This window comes from Pan paniscus, chromosome 16, assembly GCF_029289425.2.
Source record: "Pan paniscus chromosome 16, NHGRI_mPanPan1-v2.0_pri, whole genome shotgun sequence".
In the NCBI taxonomy this organism is placed as follows: domain Eukaryota; kingdom Metazoa; phylum Chordata; class Mammalia; order Primates; family Hominidae; genus Pan; species Pan paniscus.
This window is the reverse complement of record NC_073265.2, coordinates 69,123,834-69,150,121: the sequence shown is the minus strand read 5'-3', so window position 1 is coordinate 69,150,121 and position 26,288 is coordinate 69,123,834. Positions and strand designations below refer to the sequence as shown.

Genomic DNA, 26,288 nt, shown 5'->3' with positions numbered 1-26,288 from the left:
CGCTACATGTCCTGCCTTGCCCTTCTTTTCTGGCCCCTGAAGTCCCACTACTGAACAGTACAAGAGATGCCAGGCACCGTGGGTACTGCCGGCCATCTTTACCATCCCCGCCAGTGGCGCTGCCGCCTCCGCGGTCCCGGTGAGGGCCCAGGCTCAGGGAGGTCAGGCGGCAGGGCAGCGACGGCGCCTCGCCACCGCTCCCCTAACCGGGGAGGGCGAGCCGGACCACGGGGACCGCACGAGGGCTGGGTCCCAAGGGCCAGAGGCGAGGTAAGCGCGCGGCGCGGCGCGGGCCCGCGTCCCGGAAGCGGGGTGGGGGGGCGCTTCCCCGAGCCCCGACCCGCCCCTAGGCCGCGGATCCACCTGGGAGCGGCCAGGGGCGGAGACCGAACCCGAGGGCGCCCAGGGCGCCGAGGGCGGGACTGGACTCGGCTTGGGCGTGAGATGGCGGCGGCAGCGGTGAGCAGCGCCAAGCGGAGCCTGCGGGGAGAGCTCAAGCAGCGTCTGCGGGCGATGAGTGCCGAGGAGCGGCTACGCCAGTCCCGCGTACTGAGCCAGAAGGTGCGAGGCCGCCCGTAGCGGAAGCCGCGGCGGACAGACCCTCCGAAGGCCTGGCGGCCAGCGCTTGCTGATCTGTGCATGGTCCGTGCTGGCGCTGGGCTAGGCCCCCCCCGGCGCGCGCACGTTTCCCCTCCCGGCGCGCGCACGCCCCCTAGTCGTGGTCTGGACGCTCTTGGCACTATGGCGGGGAGAGGGCCCGGTAATGAAAGTTGTGGGGCTAAAGAGCGAGAGGACGGCAGGGGTTGACAGATTTATCTCTGGGAGGGGAGTTCGTTTGCATGAGTGGCTCCTCTGGTGCTCGAAAACTCCTCCGTGGGGATGACGGTGCTGTGGTGAGAACAGGGTGAGAACAGAAAGTTGTGGTAGACGAGATGGGTGAACACCTGAGTGCCCAGGTTCCCTCAGTGAGGCCTAAAGTTAATGAGCTACGAGTAAGACTCCGGTTATATCAGTAAAATGGCCAGAGAAAGATGCAGGTGCTTTAGACGAGGGAACACCAAAAAAGGTGTGGAGATGCCAAAGGGCAGAACTCAGAGGTTGACTGGACTTCACTAAGCATATGGAGGGCTAAGGCTGTGTCTCAGTAGCTCCAGGGCCTAGGCTTTTCCTGTCTCAGAGTTGGTCAACATTAAATGCTTTTTCTTGAGTGAACGAAAGGAAGACTTGGCTATCCTATCCAGGCTTCCCAAGAACGTAGGAAGCAGAAGAGAGAAATGAGAGGAATAAGTGAGGGTCCGTGTTTGTTGGTTAGCAGACCTCTGTTTCATTACTTTCACCAACTGCACTGCTATGTATTTTTAGTCTGTCTATGTAATGTCAGTTTTCTTATCAATAAAATGGCAGTCATATCCTGTTGTGAAGGCATGTTCTAAAGAGTTTTTGGGGACTCATTTTTGTTAGACACCAGAGGAAGAAAAATTTAATGTCCCCTGAATAAGGACGTATTTGTAATTCTGTTGTAAGTCAAACTGATGATCTGTCTTCCCAGCATCATGCTTCAGAGACACCAGATATTTGGAAACTTGATGTTCCTTGGAATTAGTTATACCATCAGGCTTTCTTAATTACCCTTCACTATTCTATTATCCGTTATTTACTCAAATTCAAGGTGCCTATGGGTTAAAGCAGTAAAGCATATATGCTCATTTCACCCCTCTCTTCATCTATGTAGGTGTGCATGAGGGAATCTATACAGATGTTAATTCGTTCGTTCAAACAATTATTTTAGCTATTACGAGGAAGCATTGCTGGGTGTTTTAGTAGATGTAAAGGATATAGACTCTTGTCCTTACTATCTGATTGTTTAAAATTTAGCTAATTCATTCACATATGTTGAACACCTATGTAGTGCACACTTGGCTATATACTGGGTTGTGGAGATGAAAAAGATATGATTGTTGCTCTAAAGGAGCAGAGAGCCTAGAAGAGGAAACAGACATGAATAAAGAATTGCATTGAAGCCAGATGTATGATAAATGTAAACACCAATGTTGTGGAAACGTAGCCTTGGGGAGGGGAAATTGGAAAGCTTTCTATTGGAAAATGTTTGAGATGAATTTCGGAGAACAAGATGAATTCTTTCAGGTGAAGGGAAAGATGGGATAGGGGAGTGTGAGTAGGGATATTTAGGCAAGAGATGACAGGATACAGTTTAGCTTTGGAACTGCACAGATCTGGGCTGAATCTGGCGCCATTGTTTTTTAACTGTATATCCTTGGACAGGTCTCATAATCTCTCAGAACCTTTGGTTCCTTGTCTATAAAATGGATAATATCACTCTTGTAGGTCGATTGTGAGAGTTAAAGAAGTGTGTAAAGGGATGTATTCAGAGCTTTACCTATTTTTTGTTATGTCCTTTAGGAAGAGTATAATGGCAGCATTTGGATAATGGGTTGAGGAAGGAAGAAAGAAAAAAAATATGGAGACCAGTAAGGGGCTGTTGTGCCAATTCAAGTGAAAGATGAAAAATATGCAAACCAGAGCATGGGCAGTGAAGATGAGGGGAAAGGAGGCAAATGGGAGACTGTTAAGTGAGAAACAGCAGGACTTGGCAACTGATTGGAAGAGGTTAGAGAATACTGGAAGGGGAGGAGAGTCACCAGTGATTCCAAAATTTAGAGCTTGGTATAATGGTGTTTAACCTTGGGCATAAAGAAGGTAGGAATTGGAACAAATTTTGGAGGGGCATGGGGAAAATAAAGATGAATTCAGTTTCTAATCTTCTACGTTGTCTTTGTCCGTAGAAGATTAGAATTCATAAACTATAGATGGAAATAGTGGCTACATAGATACAGAGTCACTGACAGCAATAGAATGACGACTGAGAGCTGGCATTAAAGGAGGAGAGAGAAAAATTAAAAAGCGGACCCATGACCCTCAGTAATAAATACATTTTACTCTTTACAAACAAATATACACATACAAGGAACATTTTACAGCTCTTAACCACATACAATGAAATTGAATATTTTCTTTTTTTTCAAGACAGAGTCTTGCTCTGTCGCCCAGGCTGGAGTGCCGTGGCATGATCTCGGCTCACTGCAACCTCCGCCTCCCACGTTCAAGCGATTCTCCTGCCTCAGCCTCCCGAGTAGCTGGGATTACAGGCACGTGCCGCCATGCTCAGCTAATTTTTCTATTTTTAGTAGAGACGGGGTTTCACCATGTTGGCCAGGGTGGTCTCGAACTCGACCTCGTGATCTTCCGCCTCTGCCTCCCAAAGTGCTGGGATTACAGGCGTGAGCCACCGTGCCTGGCTCGAACTTTAATATTTTCTATTCTATTTCATTTAAGAATTGTAGCCCACTATTGATTTCATAACTAACCAATGGATCATCACTGGAAACATCAGTGTACTGTGTAGTGTTTTGCCATAGTGAATGCTCAATAAAGGTGTTAAATGATGTCTTTCATTTAGAAAAGCATATTTATTCTTATTGGCACTGTACCTTTTTATAACTTAGAAATTTATCAGAGAAGTAATTTAAATGGTAAAGAAATTCAGCTTTATGTCATATCTTGATTCCCTAAGATGAGGAAATTAGTGCCCCTTTACTCACTATGTTTTCTACTCCCTCTGTCAGTTTCTGACATTTATATTGTTATATTTATGTTGTCAAGTTTTGTAATTTTTCTTTTTCTTTTTCCTTTTTTTTTTTTTGAGAGGGAGTCTCGCTCTGTTGCCCAGGCTGGAATGCAGTGGCGTGATCTCGGCTTACTGCAAGCTCTGCCTCCCGGGTTCATGCCATTCTCCTGTCTCAGCTTCACAAGTAGCTGGGACTACAGGCGCCCGCCACCACGCCGACTAATTTTTTGTATTTTTAGTAGAGATGGGGTTTCACCATGTTAGCCAGGATGGTCTCGATCTCCTGACCTCGTGATCCACCTGCCTCGGCCTCCCAAAGTACTGGGATTACAGGTGTGAGCCACCGCGCCTAGCCAGTTTTTCATTTTTTGAGACAGACTCTTGCTTTGTTGCCCAGGCTGGAGTGCAGTGGCGCAATCTTGGCTCACTGCAACCTTCGCCTCCCGGGTTCAAGGAGTTCTGTGCCTCAGCCTCCCGAGTAGCTGGGATTACAGGCGCCTGCCGCCACACCTGACTAATTTTTGTATTTTTTGTAGAGACAGGGTTTCATCATCTTGGCCCAGCTGATGTTGAACTCCTGACCTCATGATCCACCTCCCTCGGCCTGCCAAAGTGCTGGGATTACAGGCATGAGCCACCACGCCTGGCCAGGTTTTGTAATATTTAAACTTTGTTCTGTAACTATAATGAGTCTACTGAGCAGTATTTGTGACCGATTTCCAAACTTGAGATTTCAGTAAATTGTATTTACAGTAAACAGTATTTACAAAAATATGTAAAGCACTGAATACATACCTTGTATTTATTTTTTTAATTTTTTTTTAGACGGAGTCTCGCTCTGTTGCCAGGCTGGAGTGCAGTGGCCCAATCTCGGCTCACTGCAACCTCCGCCTCCCGGGTTCAAGTGATTCTCCTGGCTCAGCCTCCCGAGTAGCTGGGACTACAGGTGCGCGCCACTATGCCCAGCTAGTTTTTGTATTTTTAGTAGAGACGGGGTTTCACCACGTTGGCCAGGATGGTCTCAACCTCTTGACCTCATGATCCACCCACCTTGGCTTCCCAAAGTGCCGGGATTACAGGTGTGAGCCACCACGCCCAGCCGTATTTTTGTTCTGTAGATGGTATTCATTGTAGAATCAAGTTGTATGATTGAATATGTAAGAAAAGACATAACTTTATGTCACTAGATATGTGTAGCTAGGAAGGTAATGTTTCAAGTGTCAGTACCAAAGCTTTTCTCTTTTCCCCCATAATTGCTCAAAATCATTCTCTTTTTTACTTTGTTCCCATTTGGAGCATATTTCTAATTTAGTTCTGTATTTTTCCAGGAGCTTCTGATTGCCTTTATTTTTCCTTTTTTGACAAATAAAGAATATGCGTTTATCTTATCAATAGATTCTTTTTCATCGTCTGTTAAAATAAATCCACTCTCTTTTTGAAAACACTCCAGCCCCTTGTTTCTTCTGGTCTGGTTGCCTCTGGCCCATTGCACTGCCATTGCCCTGGGGTTCCTCCTTACTCCACTTCTGAGTTAGGGCTGCTTTTTGAGTCTAATATCTTTGTCTTTCTTGGATTCTTTTCCCTTCATCTTATTAGAGTATATTTTCAGATAGTTTTTTTTGAGAAAGTATCTTTGGGGGTGGTAAACTTTTAAATATACATTAGGAAATGTTTTACCTTCATACTTGATTGATAGTTTGAATTTCAAATTTAAAATTATTTTCCTTGTTCTGCTCAGCACCCATGGCCCCCATTCAATATGGAGACTCGTGTTTTTCTTTTTCTTTCTCTCTTTTTTTTTTTTTTTTGAGATGGAGTTTCATTCTTGTTGCCCAGGCTTGAGTACAATGGCATGATCTTGGCTCATCCTCTGCCTCCTGGGTTCAAGTGATCCCTCTGCCTCAGCCTCTCAAGTAGCTGGGACTACAGGCATGCGCCACCACGCCTGGCTAATTGTTGTATATTTAGTAGAGACGGGGTTTTACCATGTTGGTCAGGCTGGCCTCGAACTCCTGACCTCAGATGATCTACCCACCTCTGCCTCCCAAAGTGCTGGGTTTACAGGTGTGAGCCAAGTATATCTTCTTTGATTATTTATTTTCCTTTGTGCCTTTTTGGAACTCTTGTTAATCAGATAATAAAAATCACAGATTGATCTTCTCTATTTCTTAACATTTTTTTCATTTTTCCTATTTTTGCCTTTTCCCCTACTCCAAGGCTTTCTCCTAAGTTGTTTTAATTTTGCTAATCACAATTTTAGTTTCCATTGATTATTTCATAATTCCCTGATTGCTTCCTCCCCATAGCAGTCTATTGTTATTTTAGAAATGCAATTATCTTCTTGAGTTTGTCTGAGAAAACTAATTAGAATTTCAAAAAATTATCTGTCCTGTTTGTCAATTTTTTCTCCCCTTCTTATTTTTTTCCCCATCCTTCTATTTTGTATGTTGACTTTTCAAAATCTTTGATGATCCTTTGTTATCTGTACATATTTGTGAATGAAGATGTCTTAGCTAATGGGGATTTCCTCTGCCTTTTATGGTTGCTTTGGGATTTCAAGAGAGGAGTGGATTCTGCCTGACCTGCACCCTTATTCTCTGAGTGTTGTGATCTGCTGCTGTTTTGTCAGTAAAATACTGTCCCATCCACTCTTTGTCTTACAGAAATTAGGTCTCTGTTCTCTTATTCTCAGTACTCTAATGGATTTTCTTTTTTTGTGCTTCTTTACCATCATATAAATGGGATTTGAGGAAGGAAGATAAATATGCATGTACAGTCTCACATTGAGTGTTAACTGATGTTTATTACTGCTTATTCAACTCTCGATCTTCTATATTCTGCTGTAAAGACAGCAAAAAGGATACTTAACTTTCTCATATAGTAGTTGGATGCCAAAAGCCCCAGGCCTGCCCAGGTCTAGGTTTCACATTTCCTTTCTTTGCCCATTTCAGGCCTCAAAACAATTTTGTAACTTTTCAGAATGTGAGAGTTAACTTTCTTCCTTAGACTGGTTTGATGTGCTCTATCTACTTAATTTCTGTGTTTCCTTTTTTATTAGTTATAACCTGACTTACTGTTCCTGTATCTTTCTGCCAGTCATATTTATAAGCTACTTTTATGGCTTACAATTATATAATAATAACAAAAGTATTAAAAAGTCTTATAAAGAATAAGAAAAGTATTCTTTTCTTTTTAGTTTGGAGAATAGGGAGGAACAGAAAAGGAAGGGAAAAAAAGAGAGCTGGCCAGGTGCAGTGCCTCACACCTGTAATCCCAGCACTTTGGGAGGTCCACGTGGGTGGATCAGTTGAGCTCAGGAGTTTGAGACCAGCCTGAGCAACATGGTGAAACCCTGTCTCCACAAAAAATACGAAAAATCAGCCGGACATGGTGGTTTGCACCTGTGGTCCCAGCTACTCTGGAGGCTGAGGCAGGAGGACTGCCTGAGCCTAAGAGGCAGTGATTGCAGATTGAGGCAGTGGTTGCAGATTGCACCACTGCACTCCAGCCTGGGCAACAGAGGGAGACCCTGTCTCAAAAAAAAAAAAAAAAAAAAAAGGAAAAAAGAGAGCGAAGGGCTAACTTCTGAGTGTGGATAAGTTCCTGAGATTGTTGATATTTCTATGATGAGCAAAGCTCATTTACCTTCTCCTGCCTGATGGATGATTCAATTGAATATGGTTTCTTTCACCAGGATCTGCCCCCACCCCATAATTGTGAATATTTTAATATTCATTTGAACAGATGGATTTTAGGAAATGGGTTGGGGATGGTAGAGGCATGTTCTCTGCCTCAGAGAACTCAGTTCATGGACCGGTTAGGGATACCACATTTAGGGCACATGAAACAATTAGTGACCCACTCATGACAGTACATCATTATTAAGTTATATATTAACTCTAAATGTAGTAAGGGTTCGGCAGAAGTTAGGAAAAGTTAGGGCTTGCGTTGGGCTTTAAATGGGTAGAATTTGGGAGGAGAGAGAAGCCTGACGATCCAAGGAGTGGAGAAGCTTGTGGGAGCCAAGATACAGAGATAAAATAAAGCAGACTCTAGGGAAAGCATGTGAAATGACCGAAGACTACTAAAATGGATAGGTGGGGATCAAGCCTGGAATTCTCTGGATAGACAGCTTGTCTCCACAGTGACCTTTTAATGAGTTTTCACACCTACCAGAGTGGGTGTACCAGGAAGGGATAAAAGGAGCAGGTAAGTGCTGGGTCCCAAACTAAAAGTCAGGCTTCATGATGCAACACTGTCTGACCCACTATATCACTCTGGTCCCCCCCCTTTTTTTTTCTTTTTAATATTTAAAGAAATTGGAGAAGGCTGAGAGAGAAAGGAGGAATTGTTAAGAGGAGTTGCTAAATATAGTCCTGGAAAATATAATTGCCATAATTTCCCATTTAGGTGATTGCCCACAGTGAGTATCAGAAGTCCAAAAGAATTTCCATCTTTCTGAGCATGCAAGATGAAATTGAGACAGAAGAGATCATCAAGGACATTTTCCAACGAGGCAAAATCTGCTTCATCCCTCGGTACCAGTTCCAGAGCAATCACATGGATATGGTGAGAATAGAATCACCAGAGGAAATTTCTTTACTTCCCAAAACATCCTGGAATATCCCTCAGCCTGGTGAGGGTGATGTTCGGGAGGAGGCCTTGTCCACAGGTGAGTATTATGGTGTTAGGATGTTGTTAGATTATGACCAGTTGTTAGATCTCAGATCCACGTGTTATGTGTGGGTCAGTGGGAGTTGCTTTTCCTGTAAGGGATTAATTTGTATTTTGCCTACGTTCCACGACACCTGTATTACCTGGTTTAGGATGTGATGCCTTTTGAAAACTGTAAAGTGTAAATGAATAATATTGTTGACTTCTCACATATTGTTGCCCTACCTTGTGGGTTGAACTATATATTTTTCCTGAATAATTATTTCCTGTGGTTTCAGTTATGGTCTGCTTGCTAATGAGCATATTATTATTAATGTTAATGAGCACTTATATCTTCTCAACTTCGACTACCTACCATGTGTTTATCTCAGTACATGGCACCACCAGCTACCCAGCTGGCCATGCCAGAAATCTCCAGGTCATCCTTGACTCCCCTCTTTCTCTTATGCCCCACCTGTGGTCTATTGTTAAGTCCTGATGATTTTACCTACTGAATATTTACTGAATCTGTCCATTTCTCTCCAACCCACTGCTACTACTGCAGTCTAAGCTGACATCTCCTCTTGCCTGCATTCCTGGAAAGGCCTTTTAACTGTTCTTTCTCTCCATGTCTTGCATCCTCTCCTTCCTCTTTGTTGGTTATTTAAAAGTAATTGAAACAAGATTTTGAAAACACAAATCTGCCACTTCTCTCCCCTCCTTAAAATCTTTCTGTGACTTACTATTGCCCTTAGATTGAAGTAAACCCTCCTTAACGAGGTTCTTCCTAATCTTGGCCCTGCTATCTTTCTATTTTCACATCTTTCTACTCCCCACTTCATAGTCTGAGTTCCAGCCACTCTGAGTATCTCTGTTTCCCAACTCCACTTTGCCTTCTCTACTGCTGGGTCTTAATACATGCTGTTCTCTGGCCAACAGCTGCTTGGGAAGTTTTATCATTATGAAACAGGTAAAGAGATGAAAGCAAAACAAGCTAAGGGTATTATTTTTTAGTATAATGCCTGAAACCCATCTTAGAGGTGTATATTTTTGACTAAGACTTAAATGGTTGCAAAGAAGCCCTAGCACAACTTTATGCAGTCTTCGCTCAGTTTCTGCCCCTTCCAATATAACACGATAGCCTATAAAGTCAGTATGATGGAGTCAGAGGGGAGAGGGTCAAGGACTCGTAACAGTAGAGGGATTATGTACTTTGCTAGTTTAACTTTCCCTGTATTGTCCAATCTTGGGCTTTGCTAGATGTTAGGCACCAAAAATACATTCAGATCTACCTCCTTCATGTCCTGCATCAATAGGCCAGATGAATGTCAGCATTTTAAAACTCTTTCATATTTTCAAGGGGAAAGATTGCAAGCATTTTAAGGCAATGAGATAATAAGGGAATACAGAGTATCTTGGAGAGCAGCCTAGGTTTATAGATAAGAAAAGACAGGAAATTATAGCTACTGACTTTGCTCAAACTTAATGCAGCTACTTCAGACTCGCAGGCTTAATGGTGGAACCCAGGATACTGTCCCAATTCCAGTTGACTCTGTTAACAGCTCCTTCAATGCTTGTATCATCTCTATAATGTGCCTGCTAATTGAAATTTTACTTGGTTTCCTCCAGTAACTAATTCCTCTAGAGGCAGCTCATTCGTTTTAGAACAGCTGTGCTCCTTCTAGAACATCTTCTTTGGGTTGAGCTAAAGTGTGTCACTTTGAACTTTTGTGCATTTGTTCTGGTTCTATTCAAGTACAGTGGTGAAAAGAGTAAGGAAGAAGCATTATTTTTCCTTTTAACTTATATTTACACTTCTTGGTTAGGATAATCTCAATCCAAATAAGTGAGTCAATCATTTATGCAGGGTTTTTTTTCTTTTTTTTTGAGACAGAGTTTCGCTGTGTCACCCGGGCTGGAGTGCAATGGCGCTATCTCGGCTCACTGCAACTTCCACCACCTGGGTTCAAGTGATTCTCCTGCCTCAGTAGCTAGAATTACAGGCGTGCACCACCGTGGCTGGCTAATTTTGTATTTTTAATAGAGATGGGGTTTCACCATGTTGATCAGGCTGATCTCGAACTCCTGACCTCAGATGATCCACCTGCCCCGGCCTCCCAAAGTGCTGGGATTACAGGCCACCGTGCCCGGCCTATGTATGGTTTTTAGCATGTCATTTGTCACATAGGAGCTATCGAATAAATGGTAATTTATTAATTTTAAGCAAGGAAGTCAGAATTATTCATTGTAAGATAAACTCATTACTAGCCAAGTAGTTAACATTTCGGTAATTTTCAGCAGATATTTTCACCCATCTACTTTGTGTCAGACACTATTTTAGGTCTGGAAAGATAAGGCCCTGATTTGAAGGGACTCACACTATAGCTGATGAGACAGAAAATGAACATAAACAGAATATCCTAACCTGTATTATATGTCAAATATAAGTGTCAAATGAAAAGATACTGAATATTAAAAACATAGAAATTTAGAATATGGTTCTGAATAGAAAAACGTCCACCAAAAAAACCCCACAACTGGTTGCTCATTTTTTTTTCTCCTCTATAGTATTTATTTATGCTGTATTTGTAGTACCAGTGGCTTTTTTCCCCCATGCATTTTTCTTTGCAGATACTTGCAATCTGGATTGTAAAGGGATAGAGGATTATACCCACAGTTTCTCGAAACTGCAGTCTGGGGTCAAAGCTCGCTGTTGTTGTTTATAGAAATGTTTGAGTAGGCAGCCTCAGCTGTTTGTTATCTCCTAACATCACACTCTGTACTGTGGATTTCTACTTGCATCAGCAACTTAAAATGTGACAACTTCAGTGCTTAAGCATACATCTAGCTTTACAGTGTTTGGGACAAGCTGATCAGAGCTCAGGCTGTCCTTGGTGTAGCTTTTGTTGTCTGTTTATCTTTCTTGTTTGCTCACATTATCAGAGCTTAGAAAAGAGTGAGCTTTTGTGTCCTCAGTTGCAATTATAAGTTCCTAAGCAAAAATTTCCCATGGGCTATTCTTGTATTATATATGTAGCAAAAGAAATAGATTGCTAAATGAAATCGAGGGTCGGATTCTTTCCCAAGTGTATCCTCAAGGTAAGGGCTGCTTGGGCAATTATATTAGAGCAGGAATTTTTCCAATGCAAGTACATAGTCTGATTCAACCTGGCTTAAGCAAAAATGAGATTTTATTGGCCCAGAGACTGAAAAGTTCACAGAAGGGCTGGCTGGATCAGTGGCATTAGGAGCCAGTCTATCTCTGCCTTTTGGCTTTGCTTCCATTTATATCAGTTTCATTTACTGGTGCCACATGGTGGCCCATAGCAGCTCCAGGTTCCATGGCATCCTTACTGCTAGCAATAAAGAACAAGTTTGTTTTCTAACAGTCCGATAAAGTCCTGGACCTAACTCTTCTTGACCCAAATGGGCATCTTGAAATTAATCACTATGGCCAGAGATATGGAATCGGCTGATTGGCTTAGGCCTGGGTCTTACGTGCCTGTCCCTGACCCATTCCTTGTGACCAGGAAGAAAAGAAGTGCTGATTGACTTAGACTAGGTCATATGCCCAGCTCGGCAGCCCTACCCAAACCACTGAGCTGAGAGTAGGGTGAGAGTGTTTGTTGTGTTTCCAGAACAAGGGGGAATGGATACTGGAGAGTCAAAACTAAACTCACCAATGCTGTCAATCATTTCTGAAATTCTGCAGAATATAATAGGCTCTTTGCAGTCATAGCTTTGTCAGTGCTGATTTTTAACTTATGATCTTCTTGGAGGCTTTTTGGGAATTAATATCTATGTGTAGGTAACTGAGCCATAACTTAATGATCACAATGAAGACTTTCTAGTCCTCAAATAAAACATTTTAAAGTAATTGAGTGGGGCATCATCAAGGACAGAGTCTTTGAACAACCCTTCTAGGTTGTTCATGATCAGTACTTTTGGGAGGGTTATGATTGGTTCACTGTGAGTAGCTCACATTGACTTCATTTCTTTCTTTGTTAGGGTTGCATGGCGTCTGCAAGAATATAATAAAAGATAGTGGGTATGGATTTCATCAAGGCATATTTGATGGAGTCATGATATCCTCAGGAGGCTGGAGAAATTTGGATTGGCTCATAATACTTTATTCAGAAAAGATGTGTAGAGCACTGCTCTGTGGGAGGTGTGATGGGAGTATAGCAGGGAACAGCATGGACCTGGTTCCCAGTGTTGTGGAGTTAACTAGCCTGTTGTCCTCACAGAAGCAGGTTTTTGCTGGCATGTCACAGGGCTCTCTCCTTTGTGCTGTCCTGTTCAACTTTTTATTGAACTTTTAGCTTTTTTCACCTTTTGTTGAACATTTAGATGTCTCACTGTTCCTTATTTTCAGCATGTCTAAATTCATTCTTATCATTCTTTTTTGTTTTTCATATTTCTGTTAGCAGCCCCTTTGTAGACATGGAATTATCCTTGCCTCCTTCCCACCATCCAGTTATTACCAGGTTTTTCTTTGTAATGTTTTTATCACCTGTCTTTCTCTAATTCCAGTTTTGGGGGAATTCTTAGTCTACAATTTTCATTCTTCATATCTGTTCCATTGGAATAAGCTTTAAATTGGTTTCCTGGCCATATTAATTTTCCCAAAGTACCTTTCTGTACAGGTCATCTACCCTATTCAAGCCTTCTCTGTACGCTGAATAGATCTGTGTACCTGGGCAAACAATGGTTCCTGCTGGTTGTTGTCAAAAGAAGGGACATTGGATGAAATCCAAACATTCAGGCCACTTTCTGGGTCTGACCTCCCTCTCTATCTTAATACTTGTGCCTCCTTGGTACAGCTCCTTATTTCAGCCAAAGTGGTCTGCTGGAAGACAGTATTTCCTAGTAATGGAAAATATGGATTTGAGAATCACACTAACCTGGATTTGAATTCTAGTTTTGCTCCTTTCTAATTGTGTTACCTTGGGAAGATCACTTAACTTCTTAGAGTTTCAGTCTTTTTACCTGTAAGTGGACTCAGACCTACCTTACATATCTGTCATGGAGTTTAAATGAGAAAATGTCTGACTAGTGTTTGGCACATAGTAGGTGCTCAGTAAAAATGCCATTGTTGCTGCTGTGGCTGCTGTTGTTTTTGCTGATGTTGAGTGGTCAAGCATAGGGTAATGTTATGTGCTTTGCTGTGAAAGTGATTTTGTTTATACCATTTTCCAGTCTAGAATATATTATGTGTTTCTTCAGGAGAGTCTCTTCTAGTCTGGTGCTTAAGATCACTAGCTTTGGAGTCAGACTGATCTGAGTTTGAATGTGGCCTTTACCACTTGGGCAGAATTACTTAACATCTCAAAGTCCAAATTTCCCCATCTGAAAATTGGAGATAATTACAGTACTGACTAATTGTGTTGTTGAGGGGATAAAGTAAGGTGATATATGTAAAGTGCCTAGTACAGTTCGCCATGTAGTCAGAGATCAATACATGGCAGTTATTAACAGTAAGCAGAAATTATTTCCCCCAAACCTTCCATGGCTGCCTACAATGTACTAGTCCTTTTCTTCTGTAATTCTTATGTACTTGGCACTTTACATATATTACCACGTTTTATTAATTCTTTTTGGAAGTATATCCCTTTTCTTTGCTGATAGACTTAGACTCTTTCGGAGCAGAAACCTTCTAAATCATTTGTATCCCTGGTACCTAGTCATATGGTTTATGTTGTAGACTTTCAGTAAAAGTTTCTTGAGGTGAAGCTAACAGTTTTGAATTCAAAGCATGCCTGTATAAATGAATAGATTATCAACACTTTATAGCTATGAAAGAAAATCTGGATTTAAAAAACTATGTGCATGTACACAGGGACACATTAAAAAGTATACTAGAGTCAGTTGTTTTATAAGGCGCTGTTACTTGTTGTTTTTAGAGACAAGGTCTCACTCTCTCGCCCAGACTGGAGTGCAGGGGTGTAATCATAGCTAACTGTAACCTTGAACTCCTGGGCTCAAGTGATCCTCCAACTTCAGCCTCCTGAGTAGCCAGGAATACAGGTACACACTACCATGCCTGACTAATTTTTAAATTTTTTGTAGAGACACGTCTACTCTGTTGCCCAGGCTGATCTTGAACTCCTGGCCTCAAGCAATCCTCCTGGCTTGGCCTCCCAGAGTGCTGGGATTATAGGCGTGAGCCACTGCACCCAACCAACATTTTTTATATTTGTGAGTAAAGAGTTAACATCGGTCCCGGACTAAGCTGGGCCTGCCTGGGGGAATAACCTTGAAACTTATCTTCTCTCAGCACTAGTTTTGGGGAAGCCATAGAGTTGTGATAATGTGGGATGTACCTGTACCTGCCTGTTACTGTGTGCTACTACACCTGAATTGGGAGCTGTGAGTTGGCATGGAAGCCTTGGGTCTGTGGAACTAGATCTGTATAAAAGATGGGCAGGAAATGGGAGTTGCAGCTTCTCTGTGTGAAGGTGACCTATGTGCCCCTTGGCTCTTGCTGCACCCTGTGTGAGTGAGGAGGCAAAAGAAGCAGTGTACTGAGGTAGCTGCTGGGCCCTGGATGAGGTAAAGATGCTGAACCTGCCATATCTCCTCTTCTGTGTTCTTCTGTAAGGCTAAGTACATGGAGTAATACTTAGATTGGTTCCTGAGCCCGAGTGCTGTAACAGCTGCTGGGTCAATGTGGTATTCTCAATCCAGTCTCTGGGTTTGTTTTTTATTTTTTGTTGGGAGCAGGCAGTGCAGCTTAAATAACAGACATTTATTTTCTGACAGTCTGGGTATTTTAAATAATATTCTGTGGAGACTCTAACACCACTGGTCCCACCAGTGACTGTCAGCATGTCTATGAGAATGTTTAATTTTTACTAAGCCAAGAAATAAGTAGTTATAAGATCCTACATGGTATGATATTTTGATATGAGTTACAGCTTATCTTCTCATTGAAAGTGTTTCTAAACCTTTAACACGTGTTTCTTTAGCTTAACAAAAATCGTTCTCACTAATTGTATTTGAACTTTTGAAATAAGTTATGACTAAAAGTAAATGAAAGCAATTGTAATTTTGGAATGTGCTTTTGCACATCGCACATGCCATTGTAGGCATTTTGGGTGACCTCCCTCTCTGGACAATTGAGAACATTGCCTCCTGAGTTAGGCACTGTGGGAGGGAGAGTGAACCCTTACTGTCCTTGCTTCATCTTCTTTGTTTTCAGATAGGATAACTGCAACCCAGGGAGGCTGTCACTTCCCCAAGGACACACAGGCAGTTAATGATAATGCGAGGTCACCCAGTTCTGGTTTCCACTCCAGTGCCCTTTGAAGTGCCATTTTTCTTCACACTTCATTCATTAATATTGCTTTACTACCTAGATTTTCTCTCTCTTGACAACATACTGCATTAAAACCGTTATTCATGGAACAGGTACCCTTGGTAACTGTATGCATGGGAACATTGTCATATTTTCCCAAGGAAGAACTTGGACTGAGTCCCATGTATCTAAAAGTACTCTGGTCTCAAAGTTAAGCTTTTTTTTTTTTCCAGTCATTTTGTATTCAGCTAAATACACAGGAAGAACCAGCTACAGCTTTGATTTATAACAGGGCCTTTCATTTGAATGAGAAGTGCACCCATGATAGGCTTCCTTGGACCTGTTCCAGAATTGTCTATTTTATCTTTTGCAGCAGCTTTAGAATATATCCTCATTTCAGAGAATGGTAATTTACTTCTTGTTAACTCCCAGCCCATTAAGATTAAAAGACAGTTCCTTAGGGGTTATGCCCTGTTATTCTTGCCAAGATGGGCTAGCCTGCTAAATGTTCTGCTCAAGCATAATGATTCATTGAATGTACTATTGAACACTTAACTGTCTTTAAAAGGACTAACCCAGGTGACTTAAACCTTGCTACATATAGAACTTCAGGTGTTTAAACTGCTTTTCCAATTCAATTTTTATTTTATCACCTTAATTGAGACATTAAAATGTCTTTTAGGTTTATATGTTTTTCTGTATACATTTAATTCAGAGGAAGGGCAGAATTTTTAAGAGGAGTGAAGTTGGAATTAGAAAAAATAAATTCTTTTTTTAGTTTATTCCTCTGAACCTTAAATTTCAAGCTAGGGTAGTAAAGACCTGTGTGTAAATGAATGCCCAGCTTAAATGCTGCCTCCTCCAAAAGTCTTCTTAGATTTCTTAGTCATATTTAAACACTTCTTCCTTTGTTTTCGCCCTGTATTTTGACACCTCAGCATACCTTTTGTCATTGGATTTGCTTTATTAAATCCTATATATGTAATTTAAAAGGTTTTTTTTTTTTTTCTTGCTTTACTACTTGCAGGGATTAGGAGTCCACTATTTAATAGAGAATCCCATTTCATTTACCCCACTTTATAAAAGGTTAGAAAAGTACTCTCCATATTAAGCTTATGGCTTCATGTAACTTTCACCTGATGGTCCTTTAGAGAAACATATAAATAGTCTTCAAACATTTTTTTTTTTTGGTGTGTTTGGGCTTAGCACAGTGCCCTGATGAATCTGAGGTACCATCTCTTTCTTCAGTAACTTAAATATCCTTTTTAAAGTACAGCTGAGAATTGTATATTGAGTGAATGACTGATAGTATTGCAAAGAAATGCAGATATAATAGCACATGATCCATCAATGTTTATCTTTTATGTTAATCGTCATCTACAAAACCAGATTGTATTGATTATTATCCATAAATAAACAAGCAGAGGCCAGGCGCAGTGGCTCACACCTGTAATCCCAGCACTTCGGGAGGCTGAGGCAGGCGGATCACGAGGTCAGGAGATCGAGACCATCCTGGCTAACATGTTGAAACCCCGTCTTTACTAAAAAATACAAAAAAAGAAAAAGAATTAGCCAGGCGTGGTGGTGGGTGCCTGTAGTCCCAGCTACTCAGGAGGCTGAGGCAGGAGAATGGTGTGAACCCAGGAGGCAGAGCTTGCAGTGAGCCAAGATCGTGCCACTGCACTCCAGCCTGGGCGACAGAGCGAGACTCCGTCTTAAAAAGAAAAAAAAGAACAAAAGCAGAATAAACTAATTTACTGTTGGATGAAGTAGGCAGCAAATCATGAGATGGAAATTGAACAGAAACAAAAAATATCTTCCTAACTGCCCATGTCATTACTTTGGGTTAAAGCAGTCAAATCCACTGTAAAAATTTAAGTGTTCTTTGGGTGTAGTGACACAGGGAACCAGAATCACTTGTAAGAAGTCCTGTGATTAATTAAAAAACAAGAAAGAGCTGGGAAAGAAATTTTGATTTTAGTCAGAGTTTTGTGTGTATATGTGTGTGCATGTGTGTGTGTATATGCATGTGCTGTGTATAAAATGGGTCATGATGTTTTTCTTACTGAGTTTCTAAAATGTTTGAAAGCCACTGATTTAGGCCTCTGCTTCTCAAGAAGGCATGCATCTATTACAGGCCTTATTGGGTAAATTTTCTTCAACTATTAATTTTACTTCAACATTTTAGCAGAAACAAACCAGAAAAACAAACATATAAACATACAAACCACACATTAGTTTTATAACAAATACAATCACAAAGGTAGCATATAGAAGATAAATAAAATTCACAAATTTTAAGGAAAAAAATTAGCTGGGCATGCTGGTGGGTGCCTGTAATCCCAGCTACTCAGGAGGCGGAGGCAGGAGAATTGCTTGAACCCAGGAGGCGGAAGTTGCAGTGAGCCAAGATCACACCATTGGACTCCAGCCTGGGGGACAGAGTGAGACTCTGACTCAAAAAAAAAAAAAAAAAAAAAAGATAACAATTTAAAGGTAAAACACAAAATATTAAAGCAAAAACTTTGCCTCTGTGGGCAGGCCTGCAGGCAGACCCTCCAGGGATTTTAACTTTCTCTGCAGTTACCTTAGTGAAAAATTTGGGAAGTACTGGTCATTTAGTGGAATTTCAAAATTCCACTAATGGATGATACAAATGAAAAGCATGATACAAATGAAAATGAAAATTTTTTGTGTTAAATTTTTTTTGATGTGCTGTTTTAGTTCCTCTGTTGATTTTTAAGCTATGTATTAAATTGTTTTTGCAGTTTCTGGAGGGATTACATCTTTTATTTAGTACAGTCTGTTTCAGATTAGTATTCACCTGCCTCCAGTAAAATAGAGCAACTTTGCTCTTATATAATTCCATTCTTCCTTCCCCATTTATGTTATTATTGTCATATTGAGGCAGGAAATTAAAGAAAGAAAGAAAGAAAAAAAAAGGAATAAGCTTTCCTGTACTAGGCTGACTTGTCCCAGAGGCAGCAACGAGCACAGCCGAAACCCAGGAAAAGTCTTGATAATACTATCTAAGAAGCCAGGACACAGAAGAATGTGCTCTGGAGACTCTCCCACCACTCCCTCCACATAGGGAGAAGAAAAACAAATTTCTCTTTGTTTTACAGTATGAGTTTATAGATTCCTGTTCCCTGTAACTAGTGACTTCTAGTATTCTGTTTTATCTAAGCAGTGGAGTGATGGTCATAAAGCAACTGAGCAGGCCTGAGATACGGCCACCTGGGCACCATAGTGAAGGCCATGGAATAAGCCTTGCTAGGCACTACGGCAAACTAGATAATGGCCATCTGAGTTGCATAGCAATGGTCATGTGTAATCCTGAGTTATGAACCTGTTACAATTTGATTAACTGTCTTGTCTTGCCTCTGTATCCTTGCTTTTGCTTTGCGCCAGTGTAAGCTTGACTCAAGTTAGCCCATCCCCTTTTAGAAGTGTGTATAAGAGTCAAGTGCTGTCTTTGTTCTTGGCCCAGTTTTTGGATGTTGAGTCTGCTGGGTCTGAGTGCACTCAGAAAAGATCCTCCTGGTTTACCCCGAGGTCTCTCTTGTCCTCCTAATTCACACAGCAGTATAAGTTACATCTGTATGTACTATAAATCTAACAAATAGTATTATAATTATTGCTTTAAGAACTCTTATGTTTTAAAAAGGAATAGAAGAAAAGAGAAAAAACCAATCTTTTGTGTTTACCTTCCTACTTACTGTTTCCAGTGTTCTTCATTCTTTCCTGTGAATTCGAGTTACCATCCAGTGTAATTTCCTTTTGGCCCAAAGGATTTTCTTTAGTCTTTCTCAGACAGCTCTGCCAGTAATTAATTCTCTCAGTTTTTGTTTATCTAGGAATGTCTTATTCTGCCTCTATTTTTGAAAGGGTTTTGCTGAATATGAAATTCTTAGTTGACATATATATTTTTTTCCTTTCAGCATGTTCAATGTTATTCTTCTGCCTTGTGGCCTCCATTGTTTCTGATGAGAAGTCATCATTCATTCTATTTTTGTATTTCCCTTTTTATAATAAGTTATTTTTCTCTTTCAGCAGTTTGACTCTGATGTGTAAAAATGTAGATTTCTTTTCTTTTTATTTTTGAGATAGAGTCTCGCTCTGTCACCAGGCTGAAGTGCAGTGACATGATCTTGGCTCACTGCAGCCTCTGCCTCCCGGGTTCAAGCAATTCTCCTGCCTCAGCCTCCCAAGTAGCTGGGACTACAGGTGCGCACTGCTACGCTTGGCTAATTTTTTTGTATTTTTAGTAGAGATGGGGTTTCACCATGTGGGCTAGGATGGTCTTGATTTCCTGACCTCGTGATCCACCCGCCGTGGCTTCCCAAAGTGCTGGGATTACAGGCATGAGCCACCGTGCCTGGCATATGTAGATTTCTTTAGTTTTATCCTACATGGGATTTATTGAGCTTCTTGGGTCTGTAGATTAATTTTTTCATCAACTATAGGAGGTTCTCAGCCATTATTTTTCAAAAAAATTTTTTTCCTGCCTCATTGTCTCTCTTTTCCTTCTAGGACTCTTATTCCATGTATAGTATATTGGTATTCTTGATATTGTCCCACAAGTCACTTAGGCTGTGTTCATTTTTCTTCAGTCTTTTTTTTCTTTTTTCATGTTGGATAATTTCTGTAGATCTGTCTTTAAGTACACTGCCTTTTTTCTTCCATCATCTCAAACCCATTGTTGAATCCATGTAGTGCATTTTTTATTTCAGTAGTTGTACTTTTCTTTTTTTTTTTTAAAAGGAGTTTCACTGTTGTTGCCCAGGCTGGAGTGCGATGGTGCAATCTCAGCTCACTGCAACCTCCGGTCCCCGGGTTCAAGTGATTCTCCTGCCTCAGCCTCTTGAGTAGCTGGGACTACAGGCACGTGCCACCACACCCAGCTAATTTTTGTATTTTTAGTAGAGATGGAGTTTCACCATGTTGGCCAGGATGGTCTCGATCTCTTGACCTCGTGATCCACCTGGCTTGGCTTCCCAAAGTGCTGGAATTATAGGCATGAGTCACTGTGCCCTGCCAGTGGTTGAACTTTTCAACTGTAGAGTTTGATACTTATTTAAAGTTTCAGTTTCTTCATTGATATTCTTTATTTGTTGAGTCATTGGTGTCATATATTCATTTAATTCTAGGAACATTCGTTTCCTTTACTTTTTTTTTTTTTTTTTTTGGGATGGAGTCTCACACTGTCACCTACGCTGGAGTGCAGTGGCGTGATCTTGGCTCACTGCAAGCTCTGCCTTCTGGGTTTACACCATTCTCCTGCCTCAGCCTCCTGAGTAGCTGGGACTACAGGTGCCTGCCACCACGCCCGGCTAATTTTTTTTTGTATTTTTAGTGGAGACCGGGTTTCACCATGTTAGCCAGGATGGTCTCGATCTCCTGACCTTGTGATCCGCCCGCCTCGGCCTCCCAAAGTGCTGGGATTACAGGCATGAGCCATTGCGCCTGGCCTACTTTAGTTTTTTTGAACAGAATTTTCTTTAATTCTTGGCTCATATTCATAATGGCTGCTTTGATGTCTTTGCTAAATTGAATATCTTGGCCCACTTAGACTTCATTTTCCTTGACTGATTTCCCCCACCTTGATTATAGGTCACTTTCTTGTTTCTTTGCATGTCCTATATTATTTTTGTTGTTGAAATCTTTTTGATAATATCTTGTAGTATCTCTGGATTCTGATTTACTTTTTAAAATGTTTGTTTGTTTGTTTTTTGGTAACTAGCTTGCTCTTAGCCAGTTAGCACATATCTCCCTATGATATGTGTCTATAGATATGTCTGCTCAATTTTTGTGTGCTTATTTATTTTTTGGCCTGGCTTCCTAGGTGCTGCTCCTATGTCCATATAGCTTAGTGGTGAGCCAATGATTGTTTCTTCAAATATTCAAATCTTTTGCCCAATTTTAATTGCATTGCCTTTTTACTGTTGTGTTATCTAAGTTTTTTATGTGTTCTGGATAATAAGTTCCTTGTCAGATATGTGATTTGCAAATATTTCTCGCATTGTGTTTTTTCACTCTCTTGATGGTGAACTTTGAAGCAAAGTTTTTGATTTTGATGGAGTCCTATGTAATAATTTTTTGTTACTTGTGCTTTTGGTATCATAGCTAAGAAACCATTGCCTAATCTAAGGTCATGAAGATTTATGCCTCCGTTTTTTTCTAAGAGTTTTATTGTTTTAGCTCTTACATTTAGGTCTTTGATGTATTTTGAGTGAATTGTTGTAAATGGTGTAAGTTGGGGCCAACTTATTCTTTTGTATATGGATATTTGGTTGTCCCAGCACTGTCTTTAAAAAGATGATTCTTTCCGTATTGCATTGTCTTGGCATCATGTCTTCTCTGTTTTTGAAGGACAGCTTTGCTGGAGATAGAATTCTTGGCTGGCAGTGTTTTTCGTTCAGCACTTTGTGTTATTTTCACTGCCTTCTGGCCTCCAGGTTGCCATTGACAATTCAGCTGTTAATCTTATGAGGATCTGAGGATCTCTAGTGATTTTTTTTTTTTTTTTGTCGCTTTTGTTGCGGGAAGTCAGGGACCCTGAATGGAGGGACTGGCTGAAGCCATGGCAGAAGAACATAAATTGTGAAGATTTCATGGACATTTATTAGTTCTCGAAATTAATACTTTTATAATTCCTTACACCTGTCTTTACTGCAGTCTCTGAACATAAACTGTGAAGATTTCATGGACATTTGTCACTTCCCCAATCAATACTCTTGTGATTTCCTATGCCTGTCTTTATTTTAATCTCTTAATCCCATCATCTTTGTAAGCTGGGGATGTATGTCGCCTCAGGACCCTGTGATGATTGCGTTAACTGCACAAATTGTTTGTAAAGCATGTGTGTTTAAACAATATGAAATCTGGGCACCTTGAAAAAAGAACAGGATAACAGCGATGTTCAGGGAACAAGGGAGATAACCATCAGGTCTGACTGCCTGAGAGCCGGGCGAACAGAGCCATATTTCTCTTCTTACAAAAGCGAATAGGAGAAATATCGCTGAATTCTTTTTCTCAGCAAGGAACAGCCCTGAGATAGCCTTCTAGATTCCCTGGAATATGTCGGAGCTTTTCAAAGGCTCCTCAGGACATCTTCTTCCCCAGTTTTTCCTTTTAAGTTTTTTGGTCAGCCTCTTGTTAGCACTAACTGGATTCCTGCCCCAGACAGCTGTGATATTAAACAATTGCCATTGATTTTTAAAATAAATGTCCTAGGGCTAGGGCTTTTTGCGTGGAGAGAGCTATGAGTCAGATCAAGTAAAGATAAGACCTGACAATGCACCTTTTCAGGGAACTGCCAGACAAATTAATTAGTGACAGTTTTCTGGGATGGAGCTTTTGTTGAGCTCCAAACCTGTTCTGCCCCTCCATTGGCTGCCAGGCTGTTGGTGGTTGTCACAGCTACTTTAGTTGTAAGGCTGTTGATTTTCAAGTCTACCATGAAGCTGGGGAGAGGGGTATAGGAATGGGGCAAGTTGAAAAGGCACAAAGCTCACTGTTCTTACAGAGAATAAACATTTGCATTGTTGTAAGCCTTTGACTAATTTCTAGAGTTTTGAAAAGTTGATTTTGACCATTTTTCCCAATGTTCTTGCTGGTTTTATTAAGGAGCAGATTTTTAGTTTTCTACTCTGCCATTCTAGAAGTGATTCTGAGCCAGTGATTTAGATAGTAGTTGTTTTCAAACACTGGAATGCATGAAGTTTCCACCCTCCACTGATTGATCTGTCTGTGAGTTGCAGAGTGCATTCAAGTTTTAGCACTTCTCTAGTTGTCCTTGGCTGTTACTCTCTGCCAAGCTCTCTCAGATCTTCCCTGCATATCCCTATAGTTTCTAGTCAGCCAGGTATATAGGAAGAGTTTATCTCAGCCCTTCTATGGACCTCTTATTTTAGTATAGCCACATTACATTCCCATTATGCTCTTACACCAACTGGGATTACAACCTTGGCAAGTAAAGCTGTAATTCTTCCTGTAATTTTCCTATGTTTAGCTCACAAAGCCCCCTACCACAAGTTAAGTCTGCCCCTTGTGGCAGCAGAGCTGCTGTTTTTTCCAGCCAGCCCCATATTGGTAAAACTGCCATTCTTGAGGACTGAGCTGGGGGCCTCGGAACCTCACCAGGTAAGAGGACCAGAGACTTCTGCTGTTCCTAGTCAGTCTTTGGTCAGCTTCCAAATCCCTGAAATGGCTGGCTTTGGATGATTTTGTTTGATATACAGTATTTTGTTTTTTCAGAGAGGATTTTCACTGATTTCTTACCATCATTGCGAAAGGAAATGTTCAGGAGAGGAAATTTCTGATTTTTCAGGGATGTGGTATGTGGGAGAGATGCATAATATAATAATAATAACAGTCCAAATTTCTTGAGTACTTACTACCTGCCAGGAACTGTGCTAAGCAATTATTTTGCATTGCTTCATTTGATTCTTTCCATACCCTGCAGAGGCATGGGTGCTATTAATATCCTGCTCCTCTATTTTATAGATCAGAAAAAAGGCTCAGATGAAGTACCTTATCGATGGTCACACAACTCATGAGTGGCAGAAATAATTTTAAGACCCAGGTCCCTTTGGCTGTTAAGACCCCGGCCCTAAACCACTACATCATATATCTATAGCCGGAGTCTGGCACCAGGAGGCGTCACAATGGGATTGAGATAGGGATACAGAAAGAAGGATGGGGACTGAAAGTTGAAGGGTCCTGAAGCCCTGAGCTTCCTCTTTTGCTGTTCTCACTCTGTCTCCTGGAGGTTTTACTGAGTGCCCTGCGGTGTTGACTGCGTCCTACTTGCAAGCCCTGTGGTCTGCCTAATGGTCAGCTAGGCTGGGCCTCTAAGGTCTTTCAGAAGTGCACAGCCCTATGGTGAAAAGGCATCCTTTCTCATGAGGTAACAGACCAGCAGGACTTGCTTTTTGGTCACGACACTTGACCAAAACAGGATGTGGTCCAGACAGGATAAAATGGAGAAACCGGCAGAAACCAGCAGACGGCGACAAAAGTGATCCCTGGCTGCTGTCATTGCTCATTGGCATAAGAAACTCCCACCAGCACCATGACGATTTACAAATGCCATGGCAATGACCTGGAAGTTACTACCCCTTTCCATGGCAACAACCTGGAAATTACGATCCTTTTGTAGAAAGTTCTAAATAACCTCAATTTGCATTGACCTGCCCCTTAATTTACATATAGCCAAATGTGGGTTTACCTGAATGTTAAATACAGTTGCCAGGAGCCCCTGCCTTGCTGACTCTGGGCTACTGCCTGAGCGCTAGCCCTACTCTGCAAGGAGCAGTACTGTTCAGTCAAAGGCTCACTCCTGAATTCTTTCCCGGCAAAACCAAAAACCCTCCTGGGCATAACCCCAGTTTTGGGGCTCACCTGTCCTGCATCACTCACATGACATTTCCCTATTTAAACACCCATGATCCCTGAGCCCTACAAGACCAGAAGGTCATAGGGCTCCACAGTGTTACCTGGTAATGTTACAGAATTAGATCAGAGAAAATGGGATTTCTTCATTGTAGTGTGCTTAATGATCTCTGTAAAGAGTATAGCATAAAAAAGCTTCATTAGTTTGAAGACTTATTTTGATTGGACTGCAGGATTTCTGTTTGGGACTCGTGTATTCTATTAAAATGAAATAAAGTAGCTATACTTAAATTTTTTTTTTTTTTTTTGAGACGGAGTCTTGCTCTGTCGCCAGGCTGGAGTGCAGTGGTGTTATCTCAGCTCAGTGCAACCTCCACCTCCTGGGTTCAAGCGATTCTCCTGCCTCAGCACCCCTAGTAGCTGGGATTACAGGTGGCCACCACCATGCCCGGCTAATTTTTGTATTTTTTCGGTAGAGATGGGGTTTCACCATGTTGGCCAGGATGGTCTCAATCTCCCGACCTCGTGATCCATGCCTCGGCTTCCCAAAGTGCTGAGATTACAGGCATTAGCCACCGCACCCAGCCTATTTAAAAAATTTTAATTTTAATAGCATTTGAAGTCAGCATTTAATTTTCTTCTTTTCTTTTTGTTTAAGCATTTCAAATTGTCACTTCAAACATTATACAGAGTTTCCTTGATAGTACTTAAAAGTACTATTTTTCTAGTAATCACCTTTAAGTTTGGCATTAATTTTTTTGTCTGAGAATATTTGTATAATTTTTTTATTCAGCAAAACTGCAAATGAATCGTTAATTATAAAAGAGGTAATGAAAGAAGATAAAGTGGAAATTGAACACTAAAAAAAAAAAAATCCCTTTGTCTTGATTTCTCCCCTCATCAATTTTCTGTGGGGCATCCCTCTGTAAATAGCTTATGATTGAATTTTTGATATTTGTACCCAACTGGTAGTCTTTTAGTTAGGCTGTTCAGTCTGTCCTCTTTTTTTGGGAATAATGCATGTGTCTGGCCTTCTTTCTGTTACCTTTGTCATCATGTTTTTGGGAGACAATTTTTTTTGTCATTTCCTTTTCTTTGTGTCCTTTTTTCCCTCTAGTACTTCATAATTATGCATTCATTTCTACTATTGGTTACATTAAAATATTTTTAGCCTCAAATTCTCACTAGCATTATAAATATAGTATTTATTGACCTTACCCCTGTGAAAGACAAGAAATTAAATGTGCCTTTTCTTTTCTTTTTTGTTGAGACAGAGTCTCACTCTGTTGCCTAGGC

At 41.1% G+C, this 26,288-nt stretch overlaps 1 protein-coding gene across 7 annotated transcripts in view; it reads left to right on the top strand.

The window, feature by feature from the left end:
• MTHFS (methenyltetrahydrofolate synthetase) overlaps positions 1 to 26,288 on the top strand; it is a 71,921-nt gene continuing 45,633 nt past the window's right edge. The window contains exons 1-3 of one of the 7 annotated variants that reach the window (XM_063597131.1): positions 770 to 904; positions 1,910 to 2,038; positions 8,057 to 8,318. In XM_063597131.1, coding sequence (XP_063453201.1) covers positions 2,030 to 2,038; positions 8,057 to 8,318 — 271 coding nt within the window. In that variant the 5' untranslated portion in view covers positions 770 to 904; positions 1,910 to 2,029. Of the gene's footprint in view, positions 271 to 328; positions 643 to 769; positions 905 to 1,909; positions 2,039 to 8,056; positions 8,319 to 26,288 lie in introns of those variants that run through there. The other 6 variants (XM_034939258.4, XM_055098232.2, XR_008621054.2 and 3 more) reach the window with 6 other exon arrangements.